Here is a 26,068-nt window from a genome sequence, read left to right as displayed (position 1 = left end):
CGCGCGCGCGATTGTTATAATTCGTCGGATCAGTGCGCTACGTCGCGTATAGCTGCAATTCAAAACAATTCAAAACATGATTCAGTAACTTTGATTTGAAATTGAGATCTTAGAATGCCGTTTTTCTCAGAATGTACAGCTGAAGCTTAGCTGAAACTTCATCAGGTTAGTTGTTCAGTATCCTTCATTAGATTTTGAACCCTTTTGTTGCTTCAAACGAACAAAATGCACAAATTACAAATGATGGACTATAGCTTTAAGTTTTGTTCGTCACAAATGTGCATCTGCATTTATTGTGCATTTTTGTCAAATATGAACTAAGCTTAATGTAATAGCAACTGTTATTTGGTACTAGGCGTTGTCCCCATTTATAAAAAAAAAATTGAGATTGCTGTCTTTACCTCTTGAGCATGTGGTCAAAGACTTCACCCATGTACTCTCCACCAAAACACTGGTTCTTCATTTCCTGTCGAAGAAAAGAAAGAAATATAATAATAATAATAATAATTTGGGAGGCTAATCATCCTTACTCGCAGCTGGTATGCTGAATTGCGAAGGACGTGGCTACAACATGGTCAGGCCGCTGGCATGTAAAGGCGCCTATGGCTGCCGGCCACATCGACCCATATATGACCACGGAGCACAGCCTGAGATCGAAAGTGTTTGATTTTTCCGGAGGGAGGAAAACCGGAGCGTCCGGAAAAAAACCTCGTGGCACAGGAGAGAACCAACGCACAACTCTACTCACATGCGATCCGCGGCCAGGATTCGAACCGTGGTCACCTTGGTGAGAGGCGAGCGCTTTACGCACAAGCCACCCATGCCACCCAAGATAATGAGAATGAAGACAGATATTGCCTACCTCGTCATCGTCCATGCGACATTCCGTCACCTCCCCGTCATCAAATTTGTACCACTTCCCGTTACTGTCATTCCTGTCAAGAAGAAGGAAAAAAAACACCTCAGTTGTTATTTGCTGCCCTCTGTTGGATAAACTGCTCTCCCCACCAATGTTTTGTTTGGAACATGAGTGCTTCAGACTCTCAAAGCTTACGAAGTTTTTTGGCTCCTCTGCTGGACTTACCTCTGTAGGATGTAGGAGTAGTAATGCCCCCCGCTAGCCTGGCCGCTGTGTACCACCACGCCTACTAGCCGGTACCTGGTACTGTGGGACGTCTCTTCCTCATTCTCGTCGCTGCTCTCTCGCTCGTCATGAATCACTTCGCCTGGAGGTAGGTTAGAATAATACGCAAGCGTTATTACTTAAACCAACAGCTGTCCCCTCCCAGTGGCTGCGAAGTCATCACAAAGTCCATCACAATGCTTTTCTGTCACAATTTATCCCTTTATCAAAGCGAACTTAACTGTGATGGGCTTGTGATTTGTTTTGTGAAAGGTTTGACTACAACCTATCTACAATTCTCAACAATCCATGGTCCCGACTCTCCAACCCATTGTCTCCATTTCCCAACTAAGAGTGATATCCCACAAATCCGTGGTCCATCTCTATCAAACCCATGGTTCCAATTCCTTGACCTATTATACAAACCCTCACAACCCATGGTCCCCACTCCATTTCTATGGTCCTCATTCCATAACCCATGGTTCCAATTCCTCAACCTATTATACAAACCCTCACAGCCCATGGTCCCCACTCCATTATTATGGTCCTCATTCCATAACCCATGGTTCCAATTCCTTGACCTATTATACAAACCCTCACAACCCATGGTCCCCACTCCATTACTATGGTCCTCATTCCATAACCCATGGTTCCAATTCCTCAACCTATTATACAAACCCTCACAGCCCATGGTCCCCACTCCATTACTATGGTCCTCATTCCATAACCCATGGTTCCAATTCCTCAACCTATTACACAAACCCTCACAGCCCATGGTCCCCACTCCATTACTATGGTTCTCATTCCATAACCCATGGTTCCAATTCCTCAACCTATTCTACAAACCCTCACAGCCCATGGTCCCCACTCCATTACTATGGTCCTCATTCCATAACCCATGGTTCCAATTCCTCAACCTATTCTACAAAACCTCACAGCCCATGGTCCCATTCCATTACTATGGTCCTGATTCCATAACCCATGGTTCCAATTCCTCAATCTATCCTACAAAACCTCACAGCCCATGGTCCCACTCCATTACTTTGGTCCTCATTCCATATCCCATGGTTCCAATTTCTCAACCTATTCTACAAACCCTCACAGCCCATGGCTTTCACTCCATTACTATGGTTCTCATTCCATAACCTGTGTTCATGTTTTCAAAGCCCTGGATGAGAAATGATCCTTATTCGTAAAACGCATGGTTCTCATTCCTCAAACCATGGTCCCAGCTACTAAAATGTATGGTCCCATTATCCCAAACCAGTGGCCCCATCCCTTACTCTTATCCTCCCTGTCATTATCGTTGACTGCTTACCTTCTATTTTGGCGAGTCCTGCCACGGTGTACGGGTCCATGTCAAACTCGCGGGGAAACTCAAAGTAGTCGTTGAATTTTATTGCACATTCCCTGAAATGTCCAGAAGAAAGACAGAAAGAATCACAGCTTTAACTTTTGAATTTCCTTCACGGAACCAAAGGATTCTCAAAGAAAATCTCAGTTTTTTTGCACCGCATCTTCACATCTCAACCGTCTCCTACTCACCTTTCCCAATCGTAGTCGAACCGCTTCAACTGGATTGCTAAGACGCTCGGTAGCTTCTTGATACACAACCTCTTGACAGTATCGACCTGAAAATTAAATTGCCGGGGAAAATCTGTCAATACTTAGAATCCTAATTAAAAAAAGTAAAAATGGTCAACAAGAATAGTGTCAACTAATGACTATCCAAGCCAATTTTTTTGGTTGGTATTCAGCAAATTTGTGAGCTTAAAGGGAATATACAACATTTGCAAACATCGAAAAATAGAACTACCAAGTGTTTACGAAATACCTTACTAGGATGTTGGTAACTGACAGTCTAAAGCATCCTGTAAAATTATGGCACCTGGTGTGAAGTCATTTTCAAGAAAATGGTATTTTTGTATAAATTTCCAACGGTGATCGGCTGACCACCGTTGGAAAAACCTAACTATTTTTCAACTTCTCCTCCAAATTTACCATTTTTTCAGTCCAAATTTTGTTTGCTATTGGTTACATGTTTATGAACGGGTGCAGGCCAGGTAGACTGGTTCCCTTACCTTACAATTTTCCAGCATCTATAAATTGATCCATTTTATCTTTAGTGGAGTCGGGGAACCAGACTACTCCACCATTTTGTGTTTTTCTTGATTTTTCAGCATTTTCGAAAAACAAAACTTCAAACATGTCAGTGTAACAATATTTGATCTATTATAGTAACCCCTCAAATAGTTCATTTCTGAAAAATTACAGCAAAAGCCAATGATGTACATTCCCTTTAAGCCTTTTGGGGACAACTCTTATTTTGGGCCAGGGGGAGGGGGGGTTGCCACAATGCTGCGGCCAATACTGGGGTGTCCCGTAGCTGACCTTTTTGTTGCATTTCTCGCAGTGGTAGGCGTTGGCGCCCTCTAGCAGGTCTCCCTTGACGTACTGTTCTAGCGAGTCGATGAGGTTCTGGTGATTACGGATATCTACATTCAGGGTGGTGAAGGATTCTTCCCGGGAATACCTACGCACACAAAATAGTAATCATTTACAATTTGAAAGACATTTCTGTCCCATTATAATTTCAAATTATACTCTAAAATTAAATTAATAAGCTTATTACAAGATAAAAAAAATGAAAGTAATGTTAAGGGAGGCATTATAATTTTATATTGTCAATTTTAAATTTATATTATCATTTTCAATTGTTTGAAAATTGAAAGCTATATTATGAGATGAAAATGTTAAGGTTCAATGAATGATGCATATGTACAAATAAGAGGAAAATTGCTGTTAGTGTAAATTGTGCCGCTGATAAACAATGTTTACAGAATGTGAGCAGACTTCAAGGGGCACAGGCGACCAAAGTTACAGCAAGACTTCGGAGGAAGATTTTTGAAAGACTTAACCTACCTGTGAGGGCAGTCTTTACAGATTTTCTGGTCTGCAAAGGAGCCGCCCAGGACTTTGGCAAAGACGGCGTTGGCCCCAAAGGCCTTGAGGGCGTCGTCAAGGCTGTCCACTAGACTATTGAAGAACTCTAGAGCGTCGTGTTGCTCTCTGAGGTTGACTGGCTCCCCCCACAATCTGAGACAAGAAAATACGAAAAGGAAAGCATAATGCAGATGTTGTACTTGAGGTCTGTATTCTGAGACACAACCAAAGCTGGTCTAGGAAAATTTGACTGAAGGTTCCCTCGTCGAAAGCCATGCCTTGGATCCTGGATAGGTCCTGTTCACTGACTAGAAAGGCTTCCAGAACCTTCATGAGATGTAGTACTACAGCTTGCTCTCCGAGACAAAACCAAAAATGGTTCAGGAACATTTTGACCAAAGGTTCTGCCCTCAGAAGCAATGCCTTAGATCCTAGATGAGTCCCGTTCAGGTACCATAAAGGCTTCCAGAACCTTCTTGGGATGTAGTAATAGAGCTTGGAACTCACATAGATGACCACAGATGGTCAAGAAAAATGTGGCCAAAGATTATACCTTCTAAAAGCCATGCCTTAGATCCTAGATAAGTCCCAATCAGGTACTACAAAGGCTTTCAGAACCTTCTTGGGATGTAGTTATAACGCTTTGACCAAAGACGGTCAAGGAAAATTTGACTGAAGGTTCCCTCCTCGAAAGCCATACTTTGGATCCTCGACAACTCCAGTTCACTCACTTGAAATGCTTCCAGAACCCTCTAGGGATGTAGTACTGGAGCTTGCTCTCCGAGAGGTGACCAAAGATCGCCTGGACCTGCTTCAGGACGCAGAGGTTATACTCCTTCCTCTCCTCCTGCTTGGACAAGTTGGTCTGCCCCTCGGGGCTGCCGCCGTGCTCTGAATCACCCACATCGATGTTGGTCTGTTAAAATCGCAAGTCAATCAAAAAAAAAAGATTGAATGAAAAAGATTGACTTGAGTGGGACTTGAACCAAGTGAACTCTGGAATACCGTTCCAGTGCTCTATCAACTAAGCTACAATTTTTTTTTATATGGCGATGGAATTGAACTCCTGAACTTGGGATCGCGTTACTGGTGCTCCATCAACCAAGCCAAATTTTTTACTGCAGCGGGATTGGAACCTGTGAAATCTGGAATAGTGTTCCAGTACCCTATCAACTGAGCTTTCAAGCCCTTTATAAGTCTCGTTCAAATGGCGTCATTTCCTACATACCATCCACGTGCATCGGCTTTTTGAGCGTCAACTTGCATAACGGGCATCAGCTGCGTCGTATTTCGAGCACATTTCGAGCAACAATCGCGCAGGAATGGAACATTTTCAACACTGCGCAATGCGTGCTAGATTGTGTAAAATACGCAGTTGCACTTCTCCTACAGAAATGGCCGTCATTGAACGAGCCCTATTGGCGGTCTCCTAATTTTTCATGACTTCCTTCAAGGGAGCTGAAAACCTGAAAAATGGCAATCATGAGTCACCATCCAATTTTTCCTCCCAGCGAAATTCAAGTCAAACTGGTAATCGTGGCTCACCATCCAATTTTCGTTTCCTGCGAATTTAAGTCAAAATGGCAATCGTGGATCACCATCCAATTTTTCGTTCCTGCCAGTTCAAGTCAAAATGGCAATCATGAATCACCATCCAATTTTTCCCTCCAGCGAAATTCAAGTCAAACTGGTAATCATCAATCACCATCCAATTTTGCTTTCAAACCTGTTTAAGTCAAAATGGCATTCATGGATCACCATCCAATTTTTCTTTCCTGCAAGTTCAAGTCAAAATGACAATCATGAATCACCATCCAATCTTTCTTTCAAACGAGTTGACGTCAAAATGGCATTCATGAATTACCATCCAAATTTTGTTTCCTACCAGTTCAAGTCAAAATGGCATTCATGGATCACCATCCAATTTTTCTTTCCTGCAAGTTCAAGTCAAAATGGCATTCATGGATCACCATCCAATTTTTCGTTCCTGCCAGTTCAAGTCAAATGGCAATCATGGCTCACCATCCACTTTTTGTTTCTTGCAAATTCAAGTCAAAATGGCAATCATGGATCACCATCCAATTTTTCTTTCAAATGAGTTGACGTCAAAATGGTATTCATGAATTACCATCCAAATTTTGTTTCCTGCTAATTCAAGTCAAAATGGCATTCATGGATCACCATACAATTTTTCTTTTCTGCGAGTTCAAGTCAAAATGGCATTCATGGATCACCATCCAATTTTTCTTTTCTGCGAGTTCAAGTCAAAATGGCATTCATGGATCACCCATCAACTATTTTTTCCCCTCCAAGTTCTAGAAGAATACTTTTGTCAAATAATAGCAAAGGACTTATTTGGAAATGACGCTTTTGAAATTCCCGGGGGGCATTCTCACCTCTGTGTCCTGCTTCTCATCCCCAGAGAAGTCCTCGTCCTGGTCTGTGGCTGCCCCCTCCGAAGCGAGAATGGCCAATCGGATATCGGGCACCATGTACAGCTGCTGGAGAACAGAGTTCATATAGCACGTGGCGCCGGCATTCTTCAAGCCGACGTAGCCGTTGTTGGGTCTTGGGCCGACTGGTGGTAGGTACTCCCACTCTGCTAGCGGTGGCTCCGTGCCTGCCAAAGAAAAAAAGAGTCAGAAATTGTATTTTCTGTAACAAAACCGCCCAGGAACTAAGGAGTCAATAACATTCAATATTGTAGATTCCAAAAGTGGCCAATCAACGGTGTTGAAATTCAGAAGTTTTACAAATTCACATTAATTTTCTAAATTTACGAAGCGTTCCGACACTTCAGGACAACCTACCCGAGTAGTACATATCGGTCAGCGTGTCGGCCACCATGCGCAGGTTAGGCACGCAGTTGTTGCAGAGCGCCACCAAGAGGTCAAACGCGGCGTTGGTGGTGGGCGGTGTGTGGCAGATTGGGCGGATGGGATCCAGCGGCGTCTCGGCACCGTTCTTGCGCGTCTGGACGACGATCTTGGAGGCCGGGAAGAGGAAATCTTCCATTAGCTCCTGTAGGGAACAATGACCAAAAAAGGGGGGAAAAAAAATTATGGAATGAAAGGTTTAAAGGGAAAATACAACATTTGAAAACGTCAAAAAATAAAACTACCAAATCATTTTGAAATACCTTGCTGGACTGTTAGTGAATGACAGTGTAAAGCATCCTGTAAAATCATGGCACCTGGTATACTGTCATTTTCAAGAAAAGTGGTATTTTTGTATCAATTTCCAATGCTGATCAGCCGACCAGCGTTGGAAAAAACTGGCTTTTTTTCAAATACTGGCCCCAATTGACCATCGCACATGTTTGCTAGACTGGTTCCCTGACCTTACAATTCCCCAATGTATGTAAACTGCTCTGTTTCTTCTTAAATGGAGTCAGGGAACCAGACTACAGGAAAATGATTGTTTTTCCTGGTTTTTATAGCATTTTTGAACCCAAAACCTCAAAAAAGTCAGTGTAACTATATTTGCTATATATTTCCAACCCCCCAATTCCATCCATTACTGAAAATTACAGCAAAGGCAAATGATGTATATTCCCTTTAACTTGAAAAGCATTTTTTTCATTCTGCAGGGAACCAGTTACATTTTGACCGGTAACCTGTATTCGCTAAGCAAAATTTCATCTATGCTGAGTAAATTTTTGTCCTTAGCAGTTTCAGTTCACAAGTTGACTATTCCATGATATTCTCACCTTGATGAGCTGGCAGCCGTCCTTCTTAGAACCCACTTGGTGTTTCTTCTCAGACGTCATGAACGCCAGCAGCTCCTTGGTGATGCCTAGATGGCCCTCCAGTAGACCCTCCTCGCAGAAATTCTCCCCGGTACTCAGCACCACATCCTACGCATACAAGGTGGATTACAGGTTACCACTGAACAAGTCTTGCGTCGGTTTTCGATACTTATAATTTTGATTGCAAAAACCAAGGCATGCTTAAACAAGATGGCTTGTCGCCCTGGATCTGAAAGTCAGTCAGTCAGGACAAAATGGCTGGCCTTTCCAAGTCCAGCAAAAATGCCCGTTATAACGAACCCTCAAAAGACTGACTGAGACAGCTTCACAATAATTCCTAGACAATATCAATTTCAGGTTTGACAAATTAGTAGATCGAACATCGGAATTTGCAGTCTACATGTTGAAAGATCAAGTCCAAATTGGCGTGTCAAATTTCAATCCTACGTTTTTCTTCAACTTTTCAACACTAAATTTTACAGGCATGCAACTGGGAATTTAGGAAAAATGAGGAAACTCCAAACCACACAAGACTTTGTCCAGTGTTTTCAACTTGTAATGGCATTCATGAGAAGTAAAATACGAGGAAATCAGCAGATCCAAGGAAAAGTTGCATGCCCGATTTTACCCCAAAACTCCTACCGTCGATTCACAATGCACAGCCACCAGGAGTTTGCCATGGAGAGTCCATTTTTCAAGTTTACGGTCGACAAAACGTGGCCCATTTGAAAGAGTGTCAGTAGACAACTTGAGCTAATTTGTTATATAAATAGATTGGGGCATAGCGTTCTGCCGCCTTACAAAAAAACACCATATTGATAAAAAGAAAAGGGTAAACAGATACTCGAATCATACGCTTACGAAACTACTGACTTGAAAAGCTAACAATTTCAAATGTCCCGCGCTGCGAATTTGTCAACCATCTCCCACAATGCACTGGGAAAAATGAATGAGAGTCCATTTTTCAAGTTTACGTCCGACAAAACATGGCCCATTTGAACGAGTGTCAATAGACAACTTGAGCTTATTTGTTATAGACTGGGGCATAGCGTTCTGCCGCCTTACAAAAAACACCATATTGATAAAAAGAAAAGAAAAGGGCCACCAGATACTCGAATCATACGCTTACGAAACTACTAACCGGAAAAACGAACAATTTCAAATGTCCCGCGCTGCGAATTTGTCGACTATCTCCCACAATGCACTGGGAAAAATGAACTCTCCGTGGCAAACTCTTGGTGGCGCACTGCATTGTGAATCAGCCGAATTCAAAAGACAGCTGATGTTTTTGTCTCTACTTTTTCACTTTGCTTACCCTGATTTTCTTGATCCAGTCGATCTCATTGTTCAGCAGGATCTCGGCGTTGGGCATGGCAGTGCTGGTGGCGAAGGCGTAGTTCAGCAGGCGACAGAGAAGGGAGAAGTACTCGGAGCAGTGCCTGGAGTTATCCTTGACGGTGCTCTGCACAAAAAAAGAAAATTGGCCAAGTTAGAAAATCAAGTACCAAAGTGAACCAAAAGGAATAAGACCAACAGACCATTATCATGTTGCAGTCATCTTGATTTTTTTCCCATTCAAATCAACGTAACCAAATAATAATAATAATAATAATCGGCATTTAAGAACGCCCTTATTAGTAAACTAAATCCAGGCATGCAACTGGGAAGTCACAAAAAAGAGGAAATTCACATCTTTCCAAGACTTTGTACAGTGTTTTTCCATTTTCAATGGCACACATGGGAAGTAAAAAAAGAGGACATCAGCTGATCCAAGGAAAAGTTGCATGCCTGTAAATCACAGCGCTTACAGTATTATTATTACCCCTGATCATTGGGCCAATTAAACATTCCAAATACCATCTCAGCTCCCTGGGGGAGTATACAGCTCGGTGCTGCCTGTTAGGCGCAAGCAAGCTAAATCAATCACGTAACCATCTCTGCCCTCACAGGTACCCATTTACTCCTGGGTGGAGAGAAGCAATGAGTGACAAAGTGCCTTGCCCAAGGGCACACGCACCATAGCCCCTGGCTGGACTCGAACCCACAACCCGCAGAATTACCCACAGACCACGAATTCAATGCCCTTAACCACGAGGCCACGGCACTCCAGCGAGGCTGGAAATAAAAAAAGTCTGGCTCCTTTTTGCACAAAAAAACCATTATCAATGCAAGAATTTGTTTTGCTTTTCGTTTTTTCCCATACCGGTAGAACTGTGAAGCACAGCGTGATGAAGAAGAACATTGGCCGCTGCACGGTGGAACACTTCGTAGCCATCAGCAGGAACTGATCCATGGCTGAGATGCGGACCGGCCGGCTCTTGGAGAGAAGCAAGAGGTCGATGATGAAGCACTGCCAGGGTTTGTCCTTGTTGAGAGCGTCCAGGGCTGCTGGGCAGAGGGCTAAGCAGACGGAGAGCACCTCCAGGGCTTCGCGGCAGAGCGCTACGTCCTCTCCTTCAGGAATTCTGGCATTGTCCTGGGTCAAAGTTTAAGAGGCGAAGAACAATGCTAAAAACACAAGGCATTTTAGATTTGTTTCTGTAGATCTTTCTTTTGCTTTGTTGCGGTCATAGTTTGGGCCGAGCATTGACCGTAAACTAAGGTTGGCTGGTGGCCACACGTCTCTTACAAAAGAGCTATTGTTTGAATTTGAATGATCACACCTGCTTAAATTATTAGACATGGTGGTCGGACTTTTAGCAAAATGCTCTACTTTTTGTGACCTGGAAAATGAATCAACACCAAGATAGATCCTTCTTGAATACTGAATGCGAAATTCAAAATGCGACCTACCTTTACATAGCCTTTGTGGACCTCCTCATTGGAGCCGTGTAGTAGATGCAGGCAGCCACAGCCAGCAGACCAGGCTATCTTCTGGACTGCTTTGACCACACTGAGATCGGGAGACTCTACTTTAGCCTGCGGGGGACACAAAGAAGTAAGTTGAGCAGGCCATCAGACAAAATTACACTTAGGAAAAGCTTGGAAAAAGATTAGTTAGGTTTCAATCTTATTTTGATGATACCCGTTGGCAACAGATCGTGCTTACATAGTCCACTGAAGTGAATAGACCTTTATCATGCTGCCACCATTTCAGTCATGTTCCCTGTATCCAATAACATTACTAAATGATAATGTTTTTGTGCAAAAAGGAACCAGACTATTTGTCCTTCCAGCCTCACTTTGGTCACGTTGATTTGAATGGGGAAAACTCTAGATCGCCACAACATGATAATGGTCTATTGGAGACAGTGGTTAAGCCGGGTATGTTTGAGTAGTCCACTCACCCCTTCGGCAGCATGCCTGCCCAGCCTGACGGCCACGTTCCGCAGCACGCACTCGGCGTTAGGGTTCGGGATGTGCTGCATGGCCTGCTGTAACACCACCGCCTGGTTGTGTACGCTGGCCGAGACCTGGGGATGCTGGGATTGGGAGCCCCCAGCCGCGTCCGGCTGACAGGCCTCGGCCACGAAGGCGATCTTGGCGTAGCCCACGGTGGTCAGCATCAGCTTGGCGATCTTCAGGACGACTTGCAAGGCCAACCTGCGCAAGGACAAAGAACCCAGTCAATATGATCAGCAGCCAGGGCACATAAATACCATTAGTGCCCTCACTGCCAGTCAATATATGAATACTATAAGACTGCATCTGATTAGAAACCGTGGTATATGCGAGATCTTACCTTCTTGTGTCTGTGTCGGCATTTGGAAGGAAGTTGTTCTTGGTCAGCATGTTCATCACGCACATCACGCCGCCACTCTTTAAGAAATTGTACTGGAGAAAAACCAAGTCAACAATTAATATGACTGCAGTCACTTCATGTGGTGTTTCCACACACTTCCACCAAAATTTGAGCTAGGAAAATCACATGGCGTACATTTTGGATCTTAGCATCGACTTACTTATAAGAACAAAAAAGGAGATTTATTAACTTTCTCACCTGGAACTCGAATGCTGTTTCTCCATGAGGACTGTTAGCTGGCATTAGTAGAGCATACAGAACCTGCGAAAAACAAATTTGTAACAATTTCAATAATTTAATGAACAATATTTCTGTTTTATTTTTCTTTAATATCTTCATCTGTACTAGTACACCACGGGCCAATATCTGTGAGCTGCTAAGCACCGAAGTTCACAAAATATTTTCGCTGAGGCCTATTCTAGACGCTGTGCTAAAGCCTTGCTGAACTCCATTAATTTGACTTTTCTAATTCGGCACGGCGATAGCACAGTGTTTAGAACAAATTGGCTCTGCAAATCGAGTTCGGCACGGCACCCTAGTTTTTCTCGACAGGGCCGCCATGCCATTCCGAACAGCAGTGGCATAGCAGTGTTCTAAACGCCCTGCCATTGCCGTGTCGAACCCAATTCAATTCTCGTGTCCGCAACACGGGAATGAATATATTGGCATGAATATTTTGATTGCACTGAATGTTCATTGAACTGCTTGAACCTAGCCCATTATTCCAGATGCACGAAGGGTCAACCATTAAGTTTGGCATATACAGGGTGTTTCATAAAAAAGGAAACCGAGCTTATTTTGGTGATTTCTCGGGTATGACTAATTATTTAGGAAAATGGTAACCACCATCCGTTACATAACCATGTCTTCTTTTTCTTGACACCACGAACTCCATTTTACCAGATGACTGAGCACCAAGTGATGTAACTGACATGCCAAAAATGGCCTTGTACCACATGCACCATAAGACCAATTGACGGTTATCAGAGAGAGACGTTATCAGGAATGCATTCACAGCAATGAGAACCAGGGCAGAGATTTGCGTTGAAAGGAATGGGGGGCATGTTGAAGGACAGTGGGGTTAACGGGGACAGTGATAAACCTTGATATGTTTTAGCAATTGAATAAATGACTTTGATAATGTACGTCCTGGATTTTGTTATTTTCAACATGCTGAAAACTGTCAATTGGTCTTATGGTGCATGTGGTACAAGGCCATTTCTGGCATGTCAGTTAAATCACTTGGTGCTCAGTCATCCGTGACGGTAAAAGGGAGTTGGTGGTGTCAAGAAAAAGAAGACACTGTTATGTAACAGATGGTGGTTACCATTTTCCTTAATAATTAGTCATACCCGAGAAATCAACAAAATAAGCTCGGTTTCCTTTTTTTTGAAACACCCTGTAGAGCAACTGCCGTGCTGTAGACGAGCTATTGCCGCACTCGTTTCAAATAAGTTTGGCGCGGCAGAAGCACGGCGTCTAGAACGGGCCTAAGTGACATCACTTTATACAGAAGCCCAGCCTTACCTCTAGATGGTAGAGTACTTGCGACTGGGACGTCCCAAAGAAGAGGGATTCTAGAGTGGGGGAGGGGGACTGGTCACCGAGCTTGGCGTTGCTCCTGCAGTTCTCCGCCAGCATGTCTACTGTGGAAGTATCTGTGAAGACCATATAACAAAGACACCAGATTAGAAACCAACCGGCTAGCTTACCCCGGCAAACTTGGCAGTCGAGTGGTTGAAAAAAGTCTGCACTAGTAAGCAAGAGGTCGTGGGTTCGAGTCCCACCCAAGCAAGCGACTGAATGTTTTCTTGCAAGTTCTAGTCATATGGCACAAATTTTGTCTGACTAATTTTCTTCTGAAAGTGAAAAAAAACCCAATGTTTTCACACAAGTGCCGAGCATAAAGAAGCAATGCGCTCAATACTTTGCCTAGTTCTTTTGTTGGTGCAGACTGGGAGTATTTGTCGTGTTTACAGAGTTTTTTCATTTAAAATGCAAGAGCAAGCTTTTTTTCCAGACTTGCCTGCTGGGATGATTTTCAGAAGAGCTCTAGCACCGTCTCGTAGAGGGTTGATCTCCAAGGAGCAGCCCATGTCAGCGAGGTGAAAGATGAAGTCCGCATACTTGTGCTGGGTTGACATCAGCTGTGAAACAAGATCAAGACATTGCGATGAGTAACATCATCTTCAATTGTTGTGTACTAGGTTCGAAACCTTACACAGGTCACACGCAGACAATGTGTTGAAATTCCAATACTTATGAGAGTCAAAAGTTACAGGAAAAATTAACTGCCGCAAGACAAAAGTCCAACATTTTTTTTTTGCTCTGCACGAGAAAGTATTATTAAAAGGTTACAAATTTGAATCACCTGGCTGCACTCACTAGTGTAAAAATGTTTCTTTAAAATTTGAATAGGCTTTATTCACGAGTCAGCCATATTAAATTGAAAGCGAGATAAAATCTTCATTTTTGGAACTTGCGAATAGAAATGAAAGCAATGAAATAAAGTTAATTACAAATTAATACCAGTCTGCTCTGATGAATCATTGAAAATTTGTGATTAAACATACCTTAATGTTTTAACCCACATCTGAACAAAAAATGAGGCTTGGAACGCATAAATAGTCTGGCACCATCCCATTCAACAGTTTACAATTTATAAATTACATTCAGGGAACAAGATCAATAATGTATTCTTCGTGAATAAGGTCTAAAGAGACCTCTAACTTTAAAAATGGTAAAATCCCAGGATCTGATCTTTAACTAATGAACATTTTCGGAGAGTTTGTTGGCCAGAAGTGAATACATTTTTCCTGATTTGGGTTTCAGAGTCAGTATGTTTGGCTGTGTCTCCATTATATGGCTACGGCCATCAGTAACACACAAGTCTATAGGAAGTGGCTGCAGCGGCTACCATAGATGCATGTGTAATTGCAAGCCGTAGTCGTAGCCGTAGTCATAAGCCGTAGTCATATAATTCAAATGGGCCTTTGCTTTGGATTTTGTTTTTACAATTAACCCTAACGTACCTGAATCCATCAAAATCCACACCCCTGTTTCGGGGGATTTCGGCGGATTCAGGATACCTCCATATTGCACAAACTGGGGGATTTTGCTGGATTCAGGATTGTAAGCCTAGCGGAACTGCAGGATTTTGATGGATTCAGGATACCTCTATACTGAGCCGTTGGGGGACTTTGGCAGATTCAGGATCTCAACAGATTTACTCCCGCCTAAATGGTGGATTCTGATGGACTCACTGGCCACCAACATTTTTTTTGCATGGCAAAATTGATGGATTTTGGCGGATTCAGGATACTTTCTAGTAAAAGAGCCCAAGGGGTTAGGGTTAAAGTGACCGGTTCCCTGTTGTTGCTTACCACTCCCGGCAGGCATTTCTCGGCCTCCAGGTTGGGGCCCTCGCTGGGGTGATGCGGGGAACCAGTGGAGGAATCGGAGGAGCTGTCCGGTGAGGAAGGCATGTTGGTTCCCACGGGACACAACTTGGCTGTGATCAACTGTAAACCAAAAAAAACAAAAAACCAAAAACAAAACAGTAAACAAAAACTCAAACATACATTGGCATCTATCACTAAGCTGTAACTTGAATAACATAAACACAATAAGCTGGAACAAAAAAGGCGACTTTGACGCAATTCAACTATTAGATTCTGTAAGATTCTTGGCGGTAAGGACTGGACTTACGGTCTTGTCTCTGAGCGGGATCTTTCCCACCAGCCTCCGGTCTTCGGTAGGATCTAGCAGCTCTCCGTTCACGTACAGGTCCACTCTGGTGGTAGCCGTGTTGGCTTTGACTCTGAAATTGGACATGAAAACATGCCAGTGAGACAAGAAAAAAAACCAACAGTTTGGTATTCCAACCTTTGACGATTTTCTCATAGTATGCCTTTGAAGTACAAAATATGCTGACTGGTCAACAGCAAAATACAAAAGCCACCGGCATTTTTAACAAATACCTTTTTTCTGGAATACTCAGGTGGAAAAAATGTGCCAATATTGGCAAAATCTGTTACAAACTACATATGAAATTTATGTAATACAAAGTTGCGCTTTTCAAAAAAATATGTTTTTAGGATAAACGCTAGCATGCCAAAACAGAGCATTCAATGGATTTGACAAAAACTCCGCCCACCAAGCTACCCTGGTCACCTGACCGACAGTCGTGATCTGACTGGTCAACGCGAGTTGTTTGACTGGCAAGCGGGAAGGGTCTATAGAGTGAGATACCTTTGTAGTATTTGTCTCCGGACGGACGCCAGGGACTCATTGGTGTGGGACCAGATATCGATGTCTTCCACTTGACGCCCCTGGTTGGGGAACCGGACTAGTAACGTGACGTGCTTCCCACGATGTGCCCTGAAAAAAACAAAACCAACAAACAAAATATGAAGGTTTAACTGCTGATAAAGGAGCGTTGAGCATCTTGATATCAAACACAATGTAGTCTAGCCACGGCCTCCTTTGACTGTCTAGAGTAGCGATAGGCTTGATTGATTGACCTGAAATGAGTGTCGCCTAAACAGTCTTCAATTTTTTTTAAACAGTCTATAGACTTTTGAAACTATCTGCAGACTTTTTAAAAACAGTCTGCATTGCTTTTAAAGGTAATGTACAACATTTGCAAAGATTAAACGAAACTACCAAATTATTATGAAATACCTTACTTGACTATAAGTAAATAATAGTCTCAGGCATCCTGTGAAATCGTTGCGCCTGGTATGCTGTCATTTTCAAGAAAAGTGGAATTTTGTATTCTTTCCAATGACGGTTCGGCCTTTGGAAAAAAGGATTTTTTTTCCAAATACTGCTACATATCCGTGAATGGGCGCAAAGCCAGCTAGACTGGTTCCCTGACATGACAATTCCCTGACGTCTATAAATTGTTCCCTTTCATTTGAAGTGACGGGTCAGAAAACCAGACTACAAAAACAGCGTATTTTCTTGTTTTTTTTGTTCCAGCATCCATGAACACCAAACTTTAACCTTGCCAGTGGAACGATATTTGTTGTGAAACACCAACCAACAAATCTATCCATTTCTAAAAATTACAGCAAAAGCAAATGTTGCATATTATCTTTAACCCTAACACGCCTAACTCCCTTGGCCCCTTTTGCTAGGAACCATCCTCAATACTCCAAAATTTAGCATATATATTCAAATGAAGGATACCCAGCGCCTCAATCCTTCAAAATCGTCAGACAGTCCTGCCTCTCAAAATGCATTCATCCTCAATCCTCCAAAAGCCTCCTCTTCTTCAAACACCATTCAGCCTCAATCCTCCAAAATCCTCATGTGCATCAACACCATTCATCCTCAATCCTTCAAAAGCCTCATGTTTCTCAAACACCATTCATCCTCAATCCTCCAAAGCTCAATCCTCCAAAACCACCTCCAAAACCGCCAGGAGGATTTTGGAGGATTGAGGTGGGTTAGGGTTAAGCAGTGTGTAGACTTTTTGAAATTTTCCAGACTTTTTTAACAGTCCGCAGTTTTTAAAATTCCACCCACCTTGCCATGGGTAGGATGGTCCTCTCCTCCGTATACTCCAAGTCATACTCGCTGATGTACTCTCTCAGCACGGTCAGGACCCGGGTCATACGGACGGCCTCTTGCTGGACCTTGTCCAGCCCGTCTTTATCCTCTTGCAGGATACGCAGCGTGTCGTACATGGCCTTGAGCCGGTCCATGCACGACTGGATGAAATCCTCATGGATGTCAACCTTGTGGTCGGACGAAAGGAGAAAAATATGCGACATGATGTACTAGGATAAGATTTAGCACCAAATAATATTGGGCACCAAAAAGAGAACAAGCAGAAAATATATTCGTCTATTGTTCACAAAATTGCTCAATCCCGCAGCATAGTGTGACCATTTCATGAGAAAAATGTGCGGAAAACAGCAGTATTGCAAAATGAAATACTGTTTTGGAAAAAACTAGAAACAGCCTGGCAACACGTAGTGTTTAACATTTAGCTTAGTACACATGTATTCCAAAACAGCTTTGTTGATGTTTGGAACTCATTTGGAACACTGGTGGTTTTCTATCGCCATGACTTCTATACACGCAAAGGTTTGGCCACATTTGGAACGGATGATAGATAAACACGCAGGGAACGAGGCCGGAAATATTTGTCAGCGATCCGCTCGCAGAGAGCAAGGCCGGAAATATGAGTGTGCTGCCCGAGGGTGATGGCTTCAACCCGCCTGGCGTTGAGGTCGGGTGAAAAGTAATCCTGGGCCACGTTCCATTCTTGTCAAAATACTCCCGGCGTTAACTGGTTAAAAAGAGGAGCATGTTGAAAAAAAAAAAACAGGACCTTTTGAAATGGAACAGAAGAATTCTTAAAGGAACAGGAACATTCTCAAACAAAGCTGAGCTTTCCGGAAAAAGCATGGGGATTCCAAAGAAACACAAGCATTCCAAAAGGTACATGAATGTTCAAAAAGAATCACGACTGTTCAAAATAGAATAGAAATGCCCGTCCCCACCTGGTTGGCTTGCAGCCTGGGCCCCAGGTTGGTGTTGATCTCCTTCAGCAGATCGATGGCCCGGTTGGCGATCTCGTCCAGACCGCACAGCACCACCCGCCACAGGTAGTCCTGACCAATCAGCTCCAGGTCGTCCATCAGGTAGTTGCGACGCTTGGGCACCAGCTTTCCTTCCTTGGAGTTGACGGCTTTAAAGAAGCGATCGAAGCACCTTCAAAGAGCAGACATTTTTTTAAAAAGGATCGAGTTGATTTGGTTCTGTGACCAGTGACCAATTTCACAGCACGTTTGCTAAGCACTGACAAATATTTGCTTAGTATTCACTGGTTACCGGTCCAATGGTCCCCTGCTGTTCATTGCTGGTGGCTGGTTCTCCGCAGATATCTGCTCAGCACATAAGTTTGTTAAGCGATATTTTCTCAGGAACTCTTATGTCAACTGTGCATCACAGGACAAATTTTCACATGTTCTAATTCAGCCACCAAGAGTTTGCCATGGAGAGTTCATTTTTCCCAGGGCATTGTGGGAGATGGTTGACAAATTCGCAGCGCGGGACATTTGAAATTGTTAGTTTTTTCAGTCAGTAGTTTCGTAAGCGTATGATTCGAGTATCTGTTTGCCCTTTGCTTTTTATCAATATGGTGTTTTTTGTAAGGCGGCAGAACGCTATGCCCCAATCTATAACAAATTAGCTCAAGTTGTCTACTGACAATCCTTCAAATGGGCCATGTTTTGTCGGCCGTAAACTTGAAAAATGGACTCTCCACAGCAAACTCTTGGTGGCGCACTACCAGAGTTGTAACGAGTCACTGACTTTTGTGACTCGAGTCGAGTCGAGTCATTTTAAAGAAGTGACTCGAGTCGAGTCGAGTCATTTTAAAGAGGTGACGAGTCGAGTCGAGTCATTAGGTCAAAAGGTCGAGTCGAGTCGAGTCAAATATTTAGCTCGAGTCAATTCGAGTCACGAATATTTGAACACTATATATACCAAAATTTATAAAAGGAGGCCATAAGTTTAGCCAGCGTTCGAATCCAAGAGCTTTATAAGAAATTGCCCCAAAAAACAAAGATGAAACAGCGAATTAGAAAATGTGTTTAAAAATCTGGTTCCTGGATAGTATTTTGTGCGTTCTAGAACCATGAGGTGGGAGTCTGTGACACGTTGTATATTTGTAAATGACTGCTATTCGCAAAGTAAAGTGAGCATAAATTTTGCACCGTAAGTCATTGCAAATACTTTTCGCAAAGTTGCGCTTTTATTTTTGGGACTCGAGTCTTATTAGCTTTCGCTCGAGTCAAGTCGAGTCGAGTCTTCTGATGAGGGACTCGAGTCGAGTCGAGTCATTTGCTCGCAGTGACTCCAGTCGAGTCGAGTCATTTACCCTTAGGGACTCGAGTTGAGTCGAGTCACCAAAAATTGTGACTCGAGTCGGACTCGAGTCAAGTCATTGACTCGAGTCATTACAACTCTGCGCACTACATTGTGAATCACCCGTATTAGTTTAGGTGAAAGAAACTTACTTGATGCCGTTTTCCGTGAGCAGTGAGGGCTCCAGCTGCAGGATGTTGTTCTCAAAGAAATCCTTGTTGATCTCAGGATCCAAGTCTGGCTCATCACCCATCAGCTGTAGAAATAAAAAGAATCCACAACCTAAAATAAGAATACTGTCTTCAGCAGACAAAGGTCTTGCCAAATTAAGATTTAAAGCCAGTGAGAATAAGAACTCAAGTCACAAATCTTACCTTTGAAAACCACTTGAAGCAGGCTTCTCGGTCGCTGACATACACCGAGTTCTCCGCTAGACAATTCCAGATCTGAGTGGACAAAAAATTTACGAAACTTTTTAAGGATAATAACTACAAAAAGTTGTAAGCAATGATACCACATGGACATGTATCAAATATAATATGCAAAGATCGACACACTGATTTCACATAGGAGATCATATTTCATGTAATTTTTTTACGTGACTATTGAACCGAATCTGGAATCTTGAATCTTGACAGGTGTATGTACTGACCTGTTTTGCCTGAGGTGCGCACAACCATAGTTGTCCGTCTTTCAGCAGAAATCTGGCAGGGACAAAATGACAAAAGTATACTTCAAAAAATTTGTCAAGAAAGCAATATTTGCAGCGTTGTGAAACAAACACTTCATTTGATGTTGCAATCCACGTTTGAAAAGTGTTGTTTTGCAAGATTCCTAGAGGAAACGACTGCTACTGTTTAAAGCCCCAGTCACACGTTTACGGTTTGGAGCTACGAATATCCACGGTTAAAGCTATAGTCCATCATTTGTAATTAGTGCATTTTGTTCGTTTGAAGCAACAAAAGTGTTCAAAATCTAATGAAGGATACTGAGCAACTAACCTGATGAAGTTTCAGCTAAGCTTCAGCTGTACATTCCGAGAAAAGCAGCATTCTAAGATCTCAATTTCAAATCAAAAGTTACTGAATCATGTTTTGAATTGCAGCTATACGCGGCGTCGCGCACTGATCCGACGAATTATAACAACCGCGCGCGCGTGTGCGTCGTTCCAATACTTGTGCGCGCTGCGCTGAATAACAAAACGAACTACTAATTTAAATTTTCCTACGGTGCTTCTTAAGAATCACCGTTGGAAATGCCTTCTTTTGTTGATTACTTCAAAATGACAGCTTCCCAGAAAGAATAATTTCACTGGGAGTTTAGTTCCCTTACTATCTTTCAACCAAGTATGTTTTTCAACAATAATTACGCCAGTTACTTTTCGGATGGCTGCAAATGATGGACTAAGCTTTAACCAAGAATCAATCAATCACGATGAACAGTCGAGATTCGTGGAGAAATCAACTTTCTAAGAATGCACTACGGTTTCAGGACGGATAGCCACGACTGTCCTACGGTTTCTTTACGAATATACACCACGGTTTGTCAAGAATATGGACGGATGGGTGAAGAATATCGACGGTATTATTAAGAATAATGACATTAACGTCACGGTTAAGTCTGTGATTGGGCCACGGATGACCAAGATTCTCCTACGAATCAAGCGTGGATATTCGTAGTACAACTTAAGCAGAACCCTAGCACACCCAGGCATATCGGTAGGACATTCGTAGCGAATTCGTAGAGATTTGTACCACGAAGTAGCTACGAATCTCCAAGAATATGTACGAATAGCCACAAATAACAATACGAATCAGTACGGTTGTCCTACGGATGTACCACGGTTACAATACGGATTGATTTTCATGACGTTTCACGACGGAAGTTTGGAACAATTATTAAGTTTGGAACAGTTTCAAACTTCCGTAGCCCCTCCACGAATACCCAAGGAAGATGACGGATAACCACGGTTGTACTAAGGATGGATACGGTACTCCCACGGTTTATCACGAATTTCAAACCGTGGAGATCTGTAGGTCCAAACCGTAAATGTGTGACTGGGGCTTAAAACTTTAAAATTCTGGAGCTTTTGGAGCCGACAAGGTGGATAATTAATTCTGCAGCTTTTTGAGCCAACGAGGTGGTTTATTGTTTCCACATGTAAGCAGGAAGCCAAAGGCACATTTTCTGCACTTTAAACTTGCAAGGGACATCGTGCTGCAAGTAAAGTAACAAGCCGGGCTTGTACCTTTCTTCCTACATACCATCACGTTTCTTGGAATCAGATGACAGGTTTTTATTTAACTCTAACTCCCTAGGCTTTTTGCTAGGATGCAACCTCAATCCTGCAAAATCCTTCAACTGCCTCCATGTAAAACTTGCATACAGCCTCAATCCTGCAAAATCCTCCGCTATTTCTTGAATGTGGTCCTTGGAGGGGTGAAAATCCTTTATCAATCACTGTCAGTATGTTGAGGCAGAGCCAGTGACATCCTGGAGCAGTGCGGAGGATTTCAAGTATAAACTAGGCCTACATCTATGCACGGCTGAGCATAAACAACACAAGGTCCAGCCCAAGACCTTGACACAGTACATCCCCCGAAATCAGCCACACATTTTCGCCATACAGCCTCAATCCTGCAAAATCCTCCATTTTGCGAAGGAGGATTTTGGAGCACTTGGGAAGGTTAGGGTTAATTATGGAATCCTTACCTTAGGAAGTTGAGTCGTTCCTGCACCTGCTGCCCATGGCTATACCTGTTCTCTGTGGATACGTCGTGGGGATCTAGATCAGGATTTTCTAGACGAGAAAACGAGCAAAACCAAAATGAGCGGAACGTCTCGCACAAAGGTTGATACAGAGCCACAAAACAATAAGGGAAGAAATTATATCCCTTTCTCACAGGGCTGGCTGCGGTATGACTGTCTGCAAATCAGAAAAATACTACAAAACTAGAGTCAGGTTGGTGCATTGGTTACTTTCCTCGCCTTCCACCGCTGTGGCCCGGGTTCGATTCCTGCCCTGGTCCACATGTGGATTGGGTTTTCAGTCCCTACCTGATTCTGTGGGTTTTCCTCAGAATACTCTTCTGGGCTTTTCCTCCCACCTCTAAAACTGTAGTTTCTTCTCAGTGTCTCCTCTCTACAGGTTTCTTCAGACTTTCAAGCTACAGTGCCAAGGGATCTTTTGAGGAATCCTTGCTTTCATTACCAGAAAGAAATAAAATAAACTGCAGATAGTCTGAGGAACCACGCCCTACCTTTTGCAATTTGCCTGGCCAGGTTCATGTAGCTGGACAGATTCTCGGCGACCAGAGTGACTAAGGAGTGCTTCTGCTGTAGCATGTTGATGACGTCGTGCCGATACTGTACGTGGGGGCAGCGCTGGGCGTGGGTGTAATTCTGAGGTGCCTAGGTAAAATGAAACAAGTAGATATCCAAATTTTTATTTTTTTGTAAACTGGCCTAGTAGAAATCAAGCCTAATAAATTGACATGGTTTATGGAAACGGGTCCGGTAAAAGGTAGAAGTAGATCATTTGTCCATTGTGCATTTGTTTCGTTTGAAGCAACAAGAGTGCTCAAAATCTAAAGAATGGTGCTTAACTAACCTGATGAAGCTTTAGCACTGTGAATGCTGTATATTCCGAAAAAAAAATATTCTAGGAGCTCGATTTCAAGTTCAAAAGTTGCCAAGTCGTATTGAATTGCACCCGAAATCAACATTCTGAAAACTTTCTCATTCAGCCGACTGCAGCTACACGATTTCACGCACTGAACCGATGAATAATAGCAACTGCGCGCCGTGTGCATCGAGTCAACGCTTGCGCGCACCCATTCACAGATTCGCCTTATTACAAACCAACTACTAACGGAAATTTCCAAAAATGTGTCACTTGGCGCATCTTTGGAAATGACCTTCTTTTATTGTTTTTCTTCAAAGTGACAGCATGCCAGAAAGATTAATTTCACAGGGAGTTAAACCAAGTAGGCTTTTTAACAATAATTTGGTCATATACTTTTTGGATAGCTGCAAATGATCTTTAAATGGACAACAAGGCATGCCAAAACTGTCCAAGTACTTGCAAAAAGGCTGCAACTTGGAATTTGAAACTTTGTAGATCTGTATATTTCTTGTTCCGTACTTACTAACTCAAATAATAAATGTCATTCTGAAAATACTCTGAATCACATGTGAGTACAAAATTTCACACGTTATTTAATAAACAAGCAAGAAAATGGTTGATGTATAAACATTTTTAGTTACAATGAGATTATCAACACCCAAATCAAACACAGAAATGTAAAGTTTGATACAAAAAGGTAATTTGCATTCCATAAAAAGTATTTATTTTCAATGAGGCAAGTTTTGCCTGTCCTGTTTATGATTTTTCAAAAATATACGGAAAAAACTTGGTAAAAGCAGATGAACGCCAACAATAAATGGATCACATCGAACAAGAAACAGATATTTTCTACGGCTCATCGGTAGTTGATTTATCGCTAGCGTGGCAATAAGTTGAGAAAAATAAAATATAAACCATGGCATTATTTTGGTGGGATTTCTAAAACGCATCGTTTTTTTTTTAAATATTGGATGATGGCTATTCCATAAAAGTTTCTAATTAACTGAAACATTTAACACAGAATCAACCACCAGGCCACGAAAATTGCTTGAAACAAGTAGAAATCAGAAATTCAAAAAACAACAATTAAATAGAGGACTATTAGTGACAAAAACTTCAAATCTGGATAGATAAATGTAGCTAAAATGGATACATTTGTTTAATCAAATTTGCATTCCTCAAGCACATGTCATGCCGGGGGCTCACTCAAAAACAAAACAAAATTTGCAACAAAATGAGAAAGAACCCAAGCATAATCACGACTGGATTCAAAAGGGGGAAATTGTAAACAAATCTGCCTGAGTAGAAACGTACCTGGTTGAGTTGACTAGTGCGCTGCACAGTTAAAAGAAAAGACAGTATAAACATTCTTTCTGTCTGACGGAGGACATTCAAGTAAGCACCGTTGATATACCGATATTACTCGATTATTCAATATAATTTTGATACTAACATCACCGATAGTAATTTTTTTAATCATATCGAAATATCGACATTTTTGATATTGAGGAATGATATTGAAAATATCAAAAATGCGTCAGATTATCGTCAAAATATACCTCCAGTTTGTGCTTGTACTTTGTGCAATTTGTACTTGTCACTCAACATAAAAATATCACGAACATCGCGCCAAGTGGCGTCGCTTTGTGCTCTGTGCTCGCTAGAATGCGCTGTCTCCCCCAAAGTATAACCCTAAAAAGAAACTGCTCGTTCTGGACAAAATTGGGACTAAAAGTATTACTTCTTTGTTGTTATCAAAGTATCGTCTTAATGGTTTTTAACTTTTACATAATCGATAAATCGAATATTCTCTATATTGGCTTTCTGATATATCGATTATTGAAAATTGTGATATCGACGGTGCTTACATTCAAGGTTCTCAAAGAGAAACAGAGATTTGGGAAAAGTTGAAATGACTTTGTGTCATGTCACAGAATTTTTCATAAATTTTTTGAACAAATGACCATTTTTCCTAGAAATACATCAAGAAAATTGATGCCTACCTCTCCGAAAAGGCAGCAGATTTCTTTGATTTGTTTCAGCGCCGGTATGACCCATTTGTCCGTCCGTAGCTCTTCCACGAACCGGTCGATCCAGCGAATCTTCTGGGCATCTCGGTCCTTAACAATGAAAACAAAAACAAAAACCACTCCAAAAATTTGTCAAAAATCATTTAAAATTTAAAATTGTAATTGTTATCGTTACACCATTCTTATGATTGTTCTTTTTCATTGCTTTGTTTTCTTAAACAGAAAACTTAATTTTTTTTTAACTTTTGTCTTTATATTTAATATTTTGGTTAGAAGTACTTTTTTTCCTAACGACGAAAAAGAGAAACACTAAAAAAATTTGTCAAAAACCATTAAAAATTGTAAGTAATTGTTATCTATAAACCATATCTATAGTTGCTCTTTTTCATTGCCTTTAAACATTTTTTAAAGTGCATTGCTTTTAAAAGTTTCAAAATTAATTTTTTATTGTTTAATATTTTGGTTTGAATTTTTTTTTTTAAGAGGAAAATCTGGGGACCAAATCTTACAACTCTTATGGTAGAATACAAAGAGGATATAACAGCTGCTGTTCACCATGAAAGAAAGCAACAAAGACTATTAAATGCGACAAACAAAAATAGAAGCCATTAATGAAGTGCAGTCATCCTCACGTGCATGTCGCGTCCGCTCTGAAGTCGGAGGTGTGCGCGCATTTTAGTAACCCTATCGGTCGGAGTGCCAAGTGTGCACGTAAGACCTGCGCGCGAATGCGGTTTCAACTCAATTAACTTCGGGCACAAACACTTGATGACGCTTTCAAACCACTTTGAAAAGCTCCAATATTGGGACACGCCGCGAGCGCGTTATGGTTCGCACGCGTAAGACGCAAAGCAGGCATGAACATTTTGTTTCGTAGTGTGCACAAACACATAGCTTTTTCGCGCGAGCATCAGGCGGGGCGGCAATGCGTTTGAATGCCACTCCCAGTGGTTCCCCCCCCCCCAACTATCCA

General features: G+C 42.1%; 1 protein-coding gene across 4 annotated transcripts in view; it reads right to left on the bottom strand.

Annotated features, from left to right (window-relative positions):
- Positions 1-26,068, bottom strand: part of LOC119723736 (probable ubiquitin carboxyl-terminal hydrolase FAF-X) — a 51,761-nt gene that overhangs the window by 11,508 nt on the left and 14,185 nt on the right. For 2 of the 4 annotated variants that reach the window (XM_038194554.1, XM_038194555.1), the window contains exons 17-47: positions 25,069-25,185; positions 24,380-24,400; positions 22,701-22,851; positions 22,153-22,240; positions 20,093-20,144; positions 19,815-19,886; positions 19,593-19,696; positions 18,072-18,282; positions 17,089-17,300; positions 15,808-15,936; positions 15,265-15,376; positions 14,940-15,077; positions 13,583-13,703; positions 13,084-13,214; positions 11,755-11,817; positions 11,497-11,588; positions 11,102-11,357; positions 10,608-10,733; positions 10,018-10,290; positions 9,130-9,276; positions 7,776-7,922; positions 6,877-7,087; positions 6,463-6,686; positions 4,798-4,982; positions 4,046-4,219; positions 3,515-3,656; positions 2,669-2,754; positions 2,442-2,533; positions 1,085-1,226; positions 863-935; positions 402-466 (exon numbers count right to left, since the gene is read on the bottom strand). In XM_038194554.1, coding sequence (XP_038050482.1) covers positions 402-466; positions 863-935; positions 1,085-1,226; positions 2,442-2,533; positions 2,669-2,754; positions 3,515-3,656; positions 4,046-4,219; positions 4,798-4,982; positions 6,463-6,686; positions 6,877-7,087; positions 7,776-7,922; positions 9,130-9,276; positions 10,018-10,290; positions 10,608-10,733; positions 11,102-11,357; positions 11,497-11,588; positions 11,755-11,817; positions 13,084-13,214; positions 13,583-13,703; positions 14,940-15,077; positions 15,265-15,376; positions 15,808-15,936; positions 17,089-17,300; positions 18,072-18,282; positions 19,593-19,696; positions 19,815-19,886; positions 20,093-20,144; positions 22,153-22,240; positions 22,701-22,851; positions 24,380-24,400; positions 25,069-25,185 — 4,157 coding nt within the window. The remainder of the gene's footprint in view (positions 1-401; positions 467-862; positions 936-1,084; positions 1,227-2,441; positions 2,534-2,668; positions 2,755-3,514; positions 3,657-4,045; positions 4,220-4,797; positions 4,983-6,462; positions 6,687-6,876; positions 7,088-7,775; positions 7,923-9,129; positions 9,277-10,017; positions 10,291-10,607; positions 10,734-11,101; positions 11,358-11,496; positions 11,589-11,754; positions 11,818-13,083; positions 13,215-13,582; positions 13,704-14,939; positions 15,078-15,264; positions 15,377-15,807; positions 15,937-17,088; positions 17,301-18,071; positions 18,283-19,592; positions 19,697-19,814; positions 19,887-20,092; positions 20,145-22,152; positions 22,241-22,700; positions 22,852-24,379; positions 24,401-25,068; positions 25,186-26,068) is intronic. The other 2 variants (XM_038194556.1, XM_038194557.1) reach the window with 1 other exon arrangement.

This window comes from Patiria miniata, unplaced genomic scaffold, assembly GCF_015706575.1.
Source record: "Patiria miniata isolate m_02_andy unplaced genomic scaffold, ASM1570657v1 HiC_scaffold_17, whole genome shotgun sequence".
NCBI lineage: Eukaryota > Metazoa > Echinodermata > Asteroidea > Valvatida > Asterinidae > Patiria > Patiria miniata.
Note: the sequence above shows the minus strand (reverse complement) of the source record. Positions and strands in the feature narration are given on the sequence as shown.